Source organism: Grampus griseus (genome assembly GCF_964374135.1).
Source record: "Grampus griseus genome assembly, chromosome: 6".
In the NCBI taxonomy this organism is placed as follows: Eukaryota; Metazoa; Chordata; class Mammalia; order Artiodactyla; family Delphinidae; genus Grampus; species Grampus griseus.
Window position 1 is genome coordinate 89564138 of NC_139000.1, and position 15266 is coordinate 89579403.

At 36.7% G+C, this 15266-nt stretch overlaps 1 protein-coding gene across 2 annotated transcripts in view; it reads right to left on the reverse strand.

Moving 5' to 3' along the window:
* The window catches only part of CENPP (centromere protein P), a gene marked incomplete at its 5' end in the record, with an annotated part of 225545 nt that overhangs the window by 182708 nt on the left and 27571 nt on the right, over window positions 1–15266 (reverse strand). For both annotated transcript variants that reach the window (XM_082655946.1, XM_082655945.1), the window contains one exon: window positions 5784–5872. In XM_082655946.1, coding sequence (XP_082512072.1) covers window positions 5784–5872 — 89 coding nt within the window. The remainder of the gene's footprint in view (window positions 1–5783; window positions 5873–15266) is intronic.

Sequence of the window (15266 nt, forward strand, 5' to 3'; positions counted from 1 at the left end):
AGGAACAAAATTGGGTCATTTGTTGAGATGTGGATGGATCTAGAGACTGTCATACAGAGAGAAGTAAGTCAGAAAGAGAAAAACAAATACCGTATATTAATGCATATATGTGGAACCTAGAAAAATAGTACAGATGAACCGGTCTGTTGGGCAGAAATTGAGACACAGATGTAGAGAACAAACATATGGACACCAAGCAGGGAAAGTGGCAGGGTGGTGGGGGTGGGGGTGTGATGAATTGGGAGATTGGGATTGACATATATACACTCATGTGTATAAAATTGATGACTAATAAGAACCTGTTGTATAAAAAAAATTAAATTAAATTAAAAAATTGTTTTAAAAAAGAAAGAGAAATACCATTTGATATCACTTATATGTGGAATCTAAAAAATGGCACAAATGAACCCATCTACAAAACAGAAACAGAGTCATAGACATAGAGAACAGACTTGTGGTTGCCAAGGGGGAGGGGGAGAGGGAAAGGGATGGACTGGGAGTTTGGGGTTGGTAGATGCAAACTATTATATTTAGAATGGATAAGCAAGGTCCTAATGGATAGGACAAGGAACTGTATTCAATATCTTGTGATAAATCATAATGGAAAAGAATATAAGAAAAGAATATCTCTATGTGTATAACTGAGTCACTTTGCTGTACAGCACAGATTGGCACAACATTGTAAATCAACTATACTTCAGTAAAAAAAAAAGACAATGGATAGGGGTTTAAGAGCAGATTATGGGAGACTGGGATTGACATATACACACTACTATATATAAAATAGATAACCAATTAGGACCTACTTTATAGCACAGGGAACCCTACTCAATACTCTGTAATGGCCTGTATGGGAAAAGAATCTAAAAAGAGAGATGATATATGTATATGTATAACTGATTAACTTTGCTGTACACCTGAAACTAACACAACGTTGTAAATCAACTATACTCCAATAAAAATTTAAAATAAATTTTTTTAAAGAGCAAATTAGTCAGAAAATGAAGAAATAATTACTGAACTGAAATACAGATCTGAAGAACAATCAGGAATAAGCACAAAGATATGAAGAGATAGAAAATATAAAGAAAGGGTAATATGGATGCAGAAGATGAAAAAATAATATGCCCTAAATTCCAGAATGAGAATCAAAGAAAACCAAGATAGAGTTCCACTTCTACTTAAGATGTAAAAATCTGCAGAGAAGGTCACTCTCAACCTAACATCCTGGAAAATCTGAATAATCTATAAAATCATAAACTTTCTTGAGCCCATCAAAGACCTGAGGTTACAAGGCAATCAAATAAATTAAAATTTTTCTCCCTCTAAGGAGAAACAAGACACATAAACTATTCACCTTTGGTTAAACATAGGGGAGGGAAGCAGTTACCATACAAGTGGATAACAAGAAATCAGCTAAAATTTCAACAAATTCTTAAAGGACAAATGTGGGGTGGATGTCATTTTGGAACAGATGGGAACCCCACACACAAAGGGACTCCACCAGAAAGATCATGGCAGGAGCCCAGAGAGAGCTCCCCTCAGTGACACAGGCACAAAGAGGTGATCAGCTGCTGCTGGGGTACAAAATGAAGCCAGAACTTCTCTTTGGTAGGAAGCAAAAACCCTAAGCTGCTAAAGAAGCAGCAGCAAAGCAGTGCAAGAAAAAAAAAAACCTTGCCTCCGAGGGAGGAGTAAAAGTCAAACCCATATGATTCTGGGAGAGGGGCAGAAAACACTCCTGCTATCAAGAGAAAGATCCATTGCTTTGGAAAAAGGGGCAGAAGCTTAAATCCCTCTGTTGCACGGGAGGGATACAAAACCCTTTGGGTGCATGATCCTACACCAAAAGCAAGCATAACCCTGGGGTGTGGGGGGAGGGGCAAGGAACTCCCCCCCCCCCCCGCAAGATCAACACCAGACCCAGGCTGAGTTTGGCTGCACTGGGGAGGAGGAGCACAAAAACGGGTGTTCTCAACCCCTGAGGTGCAGGTCTACAGGACCTGCCCAATACTAAGGATGGACCATGGAACACAGATCTCCCTTTGTTCCCACCATGAGCCTAGCACCAAGAAACAGGCATCACCACCTACTGCTGAGGGAGTGTCAAGTGCAGGGAGAAACATTCCCCACTGAGATGCAGATATACAGGGACTACTAAAAGTTGAGAGTGAAGCTGGAACACTGATGAAAACCCTCCAGCTCCCCAAACCCTATTCTAAGCATAAGGAAGAACTGAATTTGAAGTTGAGTTTGAATTCACTGCTGGAAGAATTTGAAGCCTTTGGTGCCTAAAAATAATGAAAGAAACAAAAATCCCAAACCCAGCTCAACTGCTGACTACCCTGAATTAAATCCCATACTAAGAGCCTGATAAAAGAAATGTACCCATTTCTGGGCATAACTACTATTTGTTTCAGACTCTACTGTTTTCAACAGACAATGTCCATCAGTCAATAAAAAATTATGGAACACAAAAATTCAAGAAAAAACAAACTATTGTAGACTAATCACCAGAACTGAACTCAATGATGACTCAAATGTTGGTAATATCAGATATGGGCTTTAAAATAACTATGATTGGGCTTCCCTGGTGGCGCAGTGGTTAAGAATCTGCCTGCCAATGCAGGGGACGCGGGTTCGAGCCCTGCTCCGGGAAGATCCCACATGCCGTGGAGTGTGCCACAACTACTGAGCCTGCGCTCTAGAGCCCGGGAGCCACAACTACTGAAGCCCGCACACCTAGAGCCCGTGCTCCGCAACAGGAGAAGCCACTGCAATGAGAAGGCCGCGCACCGCAATGAAGAGTAGCCCCCGCTCGCCGCAACTAAAGAAAGCCCGCGTGGAACAATGAAGACCCAACACAGCCAAAAATAAATAAATAAATAAACAAATAAATAAATTTAAAATGAAATAAAATAAAATAACTATGATTAAAAACCAGAGACAAATAAGAATGGTGGGGCTGGGCAGAGAAGGAAATGGGGAGCTACTGTTTAATGGGTATGGATTTTCAGTTCTATAAGATGAAAAGAGTCATGGAGATGGATGGTAGTGTTGCTTGTACAACATTATGAACGTATTTAATACCAATGAACTGTACATTTAAAAATGGTTAAAAAGGTAATATATATTATATATATTAATATATAATGTTATAGTGTTACACACACAAGTGCTTGGAAAACTGGTAAAATCTGCAAAAGCTCTCTGGATTTCACTAATATCAAATTTCTGGTTTTGATAGTATACTATAATTATGCAAGATGTTATCACTGTCAGAGGCTGGATGAAGTGATCTCCTTGTATATTGTTTTTATTGCAACTTCTTGTGAGTCTCTAATTATTTCCAAACTGAAAGTTTAAAATGTGTAAGAATAGATGAAATAAGATTGGAAAAATACTGATAACTGTTGAAGGTGCCTAATGGGTAGCTACAGGTTAATTATACTATTATTTTTACATATCCATGTATCCCCCCACTTTTCAAAAGTTTGATTCACACCACTTCACTTTTACCAAAGACCTACATTATTACCTCTTTTTGCTAATCGAAAGAAATCTGATGGAAGAATTTTCACTTTTACGAAAAAAGGCAAAAAATGAAAATAACATTCAGGGTTTGTTTTGGAGCGAGCCATCATAAAGACAACATGCACCCTGAGCAGTGAAAGTGGCACCACCAAGCTCCTTCCCCAGAAACTACATTCAGCATCTCAGCATCAAGCCACCATAGCTTTGAAATGTGTCTGTGAGCATTTGTGCTGTATCTTGATTTATTTTGTACATCTGTTAGCAAAATGTGTCCTGAGGTAACTGCTTCTTCACTTTACACCATTTTGGCTTACAAAAGGTTTCATAGGAATGCTCTATTTTCAGATGTGGGGGAACCTATATTTAAAATTTTCCATAATAAAAAACATTAAAGAAAAAAATAACTATGATTAATAAGTTAAAAGATCTAGTGAAAAAAGGTAGATAACATTCATGAAGAAATGGGGAATTTCAGCAGAGAGAGAAAAATTAAGAATCAAATGAAAACACTAGAAATAAAAAAACATTACTTTAGAGATGAAGAATTTCTTTAATGGGCTCATTGGCAGAATGGACTTCAGCTGAGGAAAGAATCTGTGAACTTTAAGATACAGTAATAGAAATTATCCAAAATGAAATGCAAAGAAAAAAAGAGTGAAAGAAATAGAACAGAGCATCCAAACACTGAGACAATATATCAAATGTTCTAACATATGGCTAATCAGAGTTGGAGAAGAAGAAAGAGAACAGGACAGAAAAAGTATCTGAAAAGATGTGGTTGAGAATTTTCACATAAACACACCTTAGAAATAGCACGCACTGTCAAAAAACAATATTAATAGAAACGTTTGAAAGCAGCCAAAAAAATGCATGCACAGACATAAACAATATAGCAGACTTCTTTTCACAACCCATGTACTCCAGTAAACACTGAAAGGATTGCTTTAAAGAAAGCAAACTGTGAAAGAAAGTGTCAATACAATTGTCAATGGTCAACAACACAGTCCTGGTTTTCCTCCCATCTCTCAGTTTTCTAATTTCTTTGCATTATCCTTTAATTCTATTCAGCAGGACATTTTAGAATTCCTCAAGGTTCAGTGGCAGTCTTTTTCCTATTTTCACTCTATATTCTCTCCATAGGCAGTCTCATTCCTGCTCAAAGTTTTAACTTTACCCACTGGCAGATAACCCCAGTGTTTATATCTCCTACCTACACCTCTTCTTAGCTTCCTACTTCTTATTTTTACTTCAGTGTTTCAAAGGCACTTAAGTTCAACATGTCCAAACTGAAGTCACCAACTCATCTGACATGGTCTTCTTCCAACTTTTCCTATCTCAATAAATGCAATCACCATCACCAAGGAGTTAGCACCTGTCAGTGACTCCTGACTCCTCTTATTTAACCAACACCATGCCTATTCAATTGTACTTCCTAAATATCCCCCAAATCCATTCAGCCCTCTATCTCAACCACCATTATTCTAGTCCAAACTACAAACTTCTGTTTCCCTGAACTGTTTTATAGGCTAGTCACTGACCCTCCTGTATCCAATTTTGCACCCCTTAAATCCCTTCTCCCTGCAACATCAAAAATAATTCTTTCTAGGATGTCACACTACGTCACACATAGTTTGACTATGGTCAAACTCCTTATACCAAAATCCATAGTGTGGACCTTACATACGTTGCTAACCTCATCTTATACCATTCTCCCCTGCTCTTGCCCTCTCCCAGACACTCCAGCCTCCTGTTCCCCCCCCAGCACAATGCCTGTGTATAAGCTATCCTATCTAGGACCTCTTTTGTTAGTGTATGCCTGCTCATTTTTCAGATATCAGCTCAAGTTTCAGGAAATTATTCTATGTTCTCCCTGAAAGTCAAATTCCTGATACATGCTTCAACAGCACTGTGCAACTCTTATTTGTAGCATTTGCCACAACGATAATTTTAGATTTATTTCTGCAATTATTTAATATAACTTCACTCTAGGCTATAAATTCCATGAGGATCAAGGATTATATCTGGTTTTGCTTACATTTTATTTTAATGCCTAGTACATGGTGAATGTACAATAAATTTTAATTGAGTGAATGAGAGACATAGAAAATATAGGCTTAAATATAAGCCACAATAATGGTGTTATACTTTCAGAGATATTTTGATATTTACTTATCAAGAAAAAAGAACAGGTAAACTTAAAATTGTAAACTGAAAGAAATTCCTAAGAAAAGAAAAGTAAAATATCTTACCTAGACACAAATTCACTTAATTCTGAATATTCGGTGGGTTCCATTATTATGCTGAGGTCAGTAATAACAGAAGATAAACTCTCCTCATTCTAAAATAGGAACAAAAAAACTTTTTTGTATTAAAGCACAGTCAACTTTTAAATAAAATTAAGAGACAAATCTACTTTCAAAATATGCAAAATGAAATGTCACCAAGTAATAGGAAAAAGTAACCAAGAAAAAGTACTGCAAATATGGGTTACTTTTTTAAAAAATTTTTATTGGAGTGTAGTTGATTTACAATGTTGTGTTAGTTTCAGGTGTACAGCAAAGTGAATCAGTTATACATATATAGATATGCACTCTTTTTTAGATTCTTTTCCCATATAGGTCATTACAGAGTATTGAGTAGAGTTCCCTGTGCTAAATGTCCTTATTAGTTATCTATTTTATATACAGTAGTCCGTATATGTCAGTCCCAATCTCCCAATTTATCTCTCCCCTCCCCTTTACCCCCAGTGACCGTTAGTTTGTTTTTTACTTCTGTGACTCTATTTCTGTTTTGTAAATAAGTTCATTTGTACCATTTTTTTAGATTTCACATATAAATAATATCATATGATATTTACCTTTCTCTGACTTACTTCACTTAGTATGACAATCTCTAGGTCCATCTATGTTGCTGCAAATGGCATTATTTCATTCTTTTTTTATGGCTGAGTAATATTCCATTGTATATACATACCACATCTTTATCCATTCCTCTGTTGATGGACATTTAGGTTGCTTCCATGTCCTGGCTATTGTAAATAGTGCTGCAATGAACACTGGGGTACATATATCTTTTTGAATTATGGTTTCCTCCAGATATATAACCAGGAGTGGGATTGTTGGATCATATGGTAGCTCTATTTTTAGTTTTTTAAGAAACCTCCAAACTGTTCTCCATAATGGTTGTACCAATTTATATTCCCACCAACAGTGTAGGAGGTTTCCCTTTTCTCCACACCCTCTCCAGCATTTATTGTTTGTAGATTTTTTGATGATTGCCATTCTGACTGATGTGAGGTGATATCTAAATAGTTTTGATTTGCATTTCTCTAATAGTGACGTTGAGCATCTTTTCATGTGCCTCTTGGCCATCTGTATGTTGTCTTTGGAGAAATGTCTATTTAGATCTTCTGGCCATTTTTTGATTGGGTTGTTTGTTTTTTGATATTGAGCTGCTTGAGCTGTTTGTACATTTTGGAGATTAATCCCTCGTCAGTCGGTTCGTTAGCAAATATTTTCTCCCATTCTCTGGGTTGTCTTTTTGTTTTGTTTATGGTTTCCTTTGCTGTGCAAATGGGTTACTTCTTAAAAGAGTGAAATCAGATCCTCACTCCATACCAAAAACCAAAATGAACTCCAAGTGAATTACTTACTTAAATGTTAACACTGAAATCATAAAGTATTAGGAGGGAATATAGACATGTAACTGATTACTGAGTAAGAAAGAACTTTCTAAGCAAACAATAACAACAAAAAAGCAAATATGATTACATAAAAACACAAACTATCGATATAAAATGGCTTTATAACTAAAAGAAAAGAAATAAACAGGAAAATTTGTACTATAAAAATGACAAGGAGATATGAAAACTTAAAAGAAAAAGGCACATAACATGCACTAAAAACTCAGAGGTAAAAGACAAGTTACATGGAAAAAAAATGTTTGCTCTGACAAGTAATAAGATAAATGTAAATTAACACAATGAGATGACACTTTTACCTATAACATTGTTTTGACAATGCATAACTTAAAATGTTTATATTCTCTGTCTCAGCAATTTGAATTCTATGAATATATCATAAAGAAATGAAGACAAAGGCTAACAGCTTCTTATTACAAAAAGCCAAAAACAAGTCTATATTCAATAATGGGGATTGTTAAATAAACTGTTAAATACTTTGATCTGCAAAATCCAGGTTTTCTCCTTTACTCTAGTAAATTTTCTTCTATTATATATTTACCTATAATTTCTCTTTCATTTTTTCTTGTTTTTGGAAAAATCATATGAATCTTCATTGTCTTCCAGATTTTTCTTCTTTTCAATTGCACTTGTAGGTGATTTTTCTCAAGCCTATCCTCCATATTCTACTCCTAACTACTTCTAATTTATTTTTCAGCACTATAATCATTTTATTCTTCCTTTCTTTCTCCCAGCTCTCTTTCCCTCTTATTCAATTTTCTTTGAATGCTTTCATTTGAGAGTGCAGTTATAATATAGCATGTTCTTTTATTTCCTGGATTAATTATTTCAAAGAGAATTTATCTACATTTTCGAATTCCTTTCATGGCAAGGTTTCTAAATGATGACTAACAAATTCTGCACCATTTTTGTGTTCTGTACTCTGTGGATCTTTTTTGTTAACAGGAGTAGATCTAGCAATTTCTTCTATTTCCTAAGGATATAGAGTGAGTAGATAATGCTTGACTGTTTACCATTTGTCTGGGTAATATCTGACTTGTCTTTCTGTATTTTCAGCTGCTGGAGAAATGGATATTAATGGCTTATAATCACTGTTTAGTTTTTTCCGCTGCTCAAGAATATAGTGGGAATTGTTAGGAGCAGCTGTAGTCAAAGTAGACTGTTTGTGGGCATCTACCACCATATCTCATCAAAAAAAAATTCCAGGGCTTCCCTGGTGGCACAGTGGTTGAGAGTCCGCCTGCCGATGCAGGGGACGCGGGTTCGTGCCCCGGTGCGGGAAGATCCCACATGCTGTGGAGCGGCTGGGCCTGTGAGCCACGGCCGCAGAGCCTGAACGTCCGGAGCCTGTGCTCCGCAATGGGAGAGGCCACAACAGTGAGAGGCCCGCGTACCGCAAAAAAAAAAACCAAACCAAACCAAACCAAAACAAAAACACAACAAATTCCAGAACATTCTTACAACTCAATAATGAAAAGACAAATAACCCAATTAAAAACTGGGCAATGGATCTCAACAGACATTTCACCAAAGATGATATACAAATGGCCAATAAGCTTATGAAAAGATGCTCAACATACTAATCATAATCTGGTACTTCCATCTGACCCAGTAATTCTCTACCTAGATTTATATAAGAAAAATGAAAACATAACGTCCACTTAAAAACTTATACATGAATATCTTCAGAAATGTTATCCATAACAGCCAAAAGGTGAAAACAAGCGAAATGTTTCTCAGCTGACAAATGAATAAACAAAATGTGATAGATCCTCACGATGCAGCCAAAAAAAAATTTTTTAAAGAATGAAGTAATGATATATGCTACAACATGAATGAACCCTGAAAACATTGTGCTAAGTGAAAGAAACCAGTCAAAAAATTTGTAATCATACAAATTATATGATTCCATTTCTATGAAATGCCAAGAATAGGCAAATCCATAGAGATAGAAGATAGATAAGTCAGGTCTGGGCAGAAGAAAGGCAAATGAGGGGTGATAAAGAGCATGGGGTTTCTCCTTGAGGTGATAAAAAAGTTCTAAAATTGATGTGGTGATGGTTGCACAAAGCTGAATAAATTAAAAACTGCTGAATGTATACTTTTAATGGATGAATTATATGGTATGTGAACTACATCTCAATAGAGCTGTTATAACAAAAAAAAAAAGGGGAAAAGAAAAAAAATCTCAGAGAAATGCCTTGTCTTTTGTTTGAGTATGTGTAAGTGTTTTGGATTTTGGCCTTATACCCATTAGAATAGGCAAAGTACCCTGTCAGCATAAAGCCTATGATTTACTGGCCCCTCCATTTTTTATTCATTCATTCATTCATTTATTTTTGGTGTGTTGTGAATTCTTCAATATATTTTTTCTCCATCTCTCTCCTTGCCAGTCATACTGCTAACGAGGTCAACCCACCCCAGTTGGCAAACAAGGGAAGGACCTTGTAAACAACCTGACCTCAAAGACCCTGCATGAGTCTCAGCAGCACATTCCTTTCTACCACAGTCAATTTAAGCCCGCATTTCTCATTCTTCTCTACAACTTAAGGATTTGGGGTAAAGACATTCAAGAAAAGGGTCCTGTAATTTCACAAAATACCCTACATCAGATTTCAGTGTTTTCTTTCATTTGGGTTTGAATGTCATCACATCAGGTAAATTTTCTCTGGAGACTATGATATGGGACTGTATTCTTTTTTCTTTTTTTCGGATTGTATTCTTTTTAAAAAAATTTTTTTGAGATATAATTGACATATAACACTGTATTAGTTTCAGATGTACAAAATCATGATTACATATTTGTATATATTGTGAAATGATCACACAGTCAATATTCAACACCACACATAATTACAAAAATTGTTTCTTTGTGATGATTTGAAGATTTACTTTCTTAGCAACTTTAAAAAATGCAATAAAGTATTATTAACTATAGTTGCCATACTGTACATTAGATCCCCATGACTAATTTATTTTCTAACTGGAGGTCTGTACCTTTTGACCACCGTCACCCATTTCCCCCAACCCCCTCCCCTGGCAACCACCAATCTATCCTCTACATCTATAAGCTTGCTCTTCTTTTTGTTTATGCTGTTTCCTAGATTCCATATATAAGTGAGATCATACAGTACTTGTCTTTCTCTGTCTGAGTTCACTTAGCATAATGCCCTCAAGGTCCATCCATGTTGTCACAAATGGCAAGATTTCATTCATTTTATGGCTGAATAATATTCCATTTTATATACAGACCACATTTTCTTTATCCATTCGTCCATCGATGGACACTAAATTTGTTTCCCTGTCTTGGTTATTGTAAATAATGCTGCAATAAACATGGGGGTGCATGTATCTTTTTGAGTTAGTGTTTTTGTTTCCTTTGAATAAAATACGCAGAAGAATTGCTGGATCATGTAACAGTTATATTTTAACTTTCTGAGGAGCCTCCATATTGTTTTCCATAGTGGCTGCACCAATTTACATTGCAACCAACAGTGCACAAGAATTCCCATTTCCCTACATCCTCACCAACACTTGTTATTTCTTGTATTATTTACATTACACATTCTAACCAGTGTGAGGTTATAGCTAATTGTGGTTTTGATTTACATTTCCTTGATGAATAGTGTAATGTTGAACACCTTTGCATGTACCTGCTGGTCTTCTGTTTGTCTTCTCTGGAAAAATGTCTAATCAAATCCTCTGCCCATTTTTAATCAGACTGTTTTTTGCACTATTGAGTTTTATGAGTTCTTTACATGTTTTGGATATTAACACCTTATCAGACATGACTTGCAAATATTTTCTCCCATTCAGCCTTGTAATTTTGTTGATGGTTTCCTTTGCTGTGCAGAAACTTTTTAGGTTCATGTAGCTACTTGTTTATTTTTGCCTTTAGTGTCAAATCCAAAAAATCATCACCAGAATGATGTCAAGGGGCTTACCACCTATGTTTTTTCTAGGAGTCTTATGGTCTCAGGTCTTACATTCAAATCTTTAATCCATTTTGAGTTAGGTTTTATGTATGATGTAAGAGTGGTCCAGTTTCATCCTTTTGCATGTGGCTATCCAGTTTTCCCAACACCATTTATGGAAGAGACTATCCTTTCCCCTTTCTATAATCTTGGCTATTTTGACATAAATTAATTGACCGTATATGCACGGGTTTATTTCTTCGGTTCTCTATTCTGTTCCATTGACATATGTATCCATTTTATGCCAACACAATATTGTTTAGACCACTATAGTTTTGTAATGTAGTTTGAAATCAAGGTGCGTAATAGCTCCAGGTTTACTCTTCTTTCTCAAGATTGCTTAGGAGGGACTTGGTGGCACAGTGGTTAAGAATCCGCCTGCCAGGGACTTCCCTGATGGCACAGTGGTTAAGAAACCGCCTGCAAATGCAGGGGACAACGGGTTCGAGCCCTGGTCCGGGAAGATCCCACATGCCGCGGAGCAAATAAGCCCGTGCACCACAGCTACTGAGTCTGCGCTCTACAGCCCGCAAGCCACAACTACTGAGCCCGCATGCCACAACTACTGAAGCCTGTGCGCCTAGAGCCTGTGCTCTGCAACAAGAGAAGCCACCGCAATGAGAAGCCTGCGCACCACAACAAAGAGTAGCCCCTGCTCGCCACAACTAGAGAAAGTCTGCACACAACAACAAAGACCCAACGCAGCCAAAAATAAATAAATAAATAAATTTATAAAATTAAAAAATAAAAACGAATCCGCCTGCCAATGCAGGGGACACGAGTTCAATCCCTGGTCCAGGAATATCCAACATGCCGTGGAGCAACTAAGCCCATGCGCTACAACTACTGAGCCTTCTCTCTAGAGACCACAAGCCACAACTACTGAAGCCCACACGCCTAGAGCCCATGCTCCACAACAAGAGAAGCCACCGCAATAAGAAGACTGCACACCACAATGAAGAGTAGCCCCTGCTCACCGCAACTAGAGAAAGCCCGCATGCAGCAACGAAGACCCAATGCAGCCAAAAATAAATAAATAAATTTATTTAATAAAAAAAAGATTGCATTGGCTATTTGGGACCTTTTGTGGTTCCAAACAAATTTTAAGAGTTTCTTCTATTTCTGTGAAAAACATCGTTGGAATTTTGGTAGGGATTGCACTGAATCTGTAGATAACTTTCATCAGTATGGACATTTTAACAATATTAATTCTTCCTATCTATGAGCATGGAGTATCTTTCTACTTATTTGTGTTATAAACTTCTTTCATCAATGTCAGACTTTTCAGTGCACAGCCCTTTCACCTCCTTGGTTAAACTTATTTGTAGGTATTTTATTCTTTTTGATGCTATTGTAAATGAAATTGTTTTCTTAATTTCTCTGATAGTTCATTATTAGGGTATAGAAATGCAACAGATTTATTGATTTTGTATTCTACAACTTAACTGAATTAGTTCATTTGTTCTAATAGTTTTTCTGGTTCTTTTTTTTTTTTTTGGTGGAGCCTTTAGGGTTTTCTATAAATAATAACATGTCATCTATGAATAGTGACAGTATGACTTCTTTCTTTCCAATTTGGATGCCTTTTATTTCTTTTTTTTAATCTAACTGATCTGGCCAAAACTTCCAATACTGTGTTGGATAAACACGGTAAGAGAGGGCATCCTTTGTCTTATTCTAGATATTACAGGAAAAGCTTTCAGCTTTTCACTATTGAGTATGAAGTTAGATGTGAGCTCATCATACATGTCCTTTATTATTTTGAGGTATATTCCCTCCATACCCACTTTTTTAAACATTTTATAATAACTTTTATCTTTTTCTAACATCTTTATTGGAGTATAATTGTTTTACAATGTTGTGTTAGTTTCTGCTGTATAACAAAGTGAATCAGCTATACGTATACATATAACCTCATATCTCCTCCCTCTTACATCTCCCTCCCACCCTCCCTATCCCACCCCTCTAGGTGGTCTCAAGGCATGGAGCTGATCTCCCTGTGCTATGTGGCTGCTTCCCATTAGCTATCTAGTTTATTTATTTATTTTAATTTTTTAAACATCTTTATTGGAGTATAATTGCTTTACAATGTTGTGTTAGTTCCTGCTGTATAGCAAAGTGAATCAGCTATACATATACATATATCCCCATATCCCCTCCCTCTTGTGTCTCCCTCCCACCCTCCCTATCCCACCCCTCTAGGTGGTCACAAAGCATCAAGCTGATCTCCCTGTGCTATGCGGCTGCTTCCCACTAGCTATCTATTTTACATTTGGTAGTGTATATATGTCAGTGCCACTCTCTCACTTCGTCCCAACTTACCCTTCTCCCTCCCCATGTCCTCAAGTCCATTCTCTATGTCTGAGTCTTTATTCCTGTTCTGCCCCTAGGTTCGTCAGAACCTTTTTTTTTTTTTTTTTTAGATTCCATATATATGTGTTAGCATACGGTATTTTTCTCTTTCTGACTTACTTCACTCTGTATGACAGACTCTAGGTCCACCCACCTCACTACAAATAACTCAGTTTCGTTTCTTTTTATGGCTGAGTAATAGTCCATCCATCTGTCAATGGACATTTAGGTTGCTTCCATGTCCTGGCTATTGTAAACAGTGCTGCAGTGAACATTGTGGTACATGTCTCTCTCGGAATTATGGTTTTCTCAGGGTATATACCCAGTAGTGGGATTGCTGGGTCATACAGTAGTTCTATTTTTAGTCTTTAAAGGAACCTCCATACTGTTCTCCATAGTGGGTGTATTGATTTACATTCCCACCAACAGTGCAAGAGGGTTCCCTTTTCTCCACACCCTCTCCAGCATTTATTGTTTGTAGATTTTTTGATGATGGCCATTCTGACCGGTGTGAGGTGATACCTCATGGTAGTTTTGATTTGCATTTCTCTTATAATTAGTGATGTTGAGCAACCTTTCATGTGTTTGTTGGCAATCTGTATATCTTCTTTGGAGGAATGTCTATTTAGGACTTCTGCCCATTTTTGGATTGGGTTGTTTGTTTTTTTGATATTGAGCTACATGAGGTGCTTGTATATTTTGGAGGTTAGTCCTTTGTCAGTTGCTTTGGTTGCAAATATTTTCTCCCATTCTGAGGGTTGTCTTTTCATCTTGTTTATGGTTTCCTTTTCTGTGCAAAAGCTCTTCTATACCCACTTTGTTGAAGTTATTACCATAAATTGTTGCTGAATTTTATCAAATGCTTTTTCTGCATTTATTGAGATAATCATATGATGTTTTATCCTTCTTTTTTGTTCATGTGGTGTAGCACATCGATTGATTTGCAAATGTTGAACCATCCTTGCATCTCTGGAATAAGTTCCACTTGATCATTGTGAATGATCCTTTTCATGTATTGCTGAATTTAGTTTGCTAATATTTTGTTGAAGATTTTTACATCTATGTTCACCAGGGATATTGGCTTATAATTTTCTTTTCTGTGCCCTTGTCTATTTGGGGTATCAGAGTAAGTTGGCTTTCTAAAGTAAGTTCAGAAGTGTTCCTCCTCTTTTTGGAAGAGTTTGAGACGCACTGGTATTAATTCCTCTTTATATGTTTGGTAGCAGTCATCAGTGAAGCCATCTGGTCCTGGATTTTAGTTGGGAGGTTTTAAATTACTGATTCAATCTCCCTATTAGTAACTGGCCTGTTCAGATTTTCTATTTCTTCCTGATTCAGTCTTGGAAGGTTGCTTTTAGGAGTTTATCCATTTGTTGGTGCATAATTGTTCACAGTAGTCTCTTATGATCCTTTGTATTCCTGTGGTAGCAGTTGTAATGACTCATCTTTCATTTCTGATTTTATTTGAGTCTTTTTTTTTTCTTGGTGAGTCTAGCTAAAGATTTATCTATTTTGATTATCCTTTCAAAGAATCTGCTCTTAGTTTCATTGATCTTTTCTAACGTCTTTTTAGTCTCTATTTCATTTGTTTCTGTTCTGATTTATGTTCATAGGTTTTTTTGTTTGCTTTGCTTTGTTTGTTTGTTTTTGGCCCCACCAAGTGGCTTGCAGGATCTTAGTTCCCCAACCAGGGATCAAACCCAGGC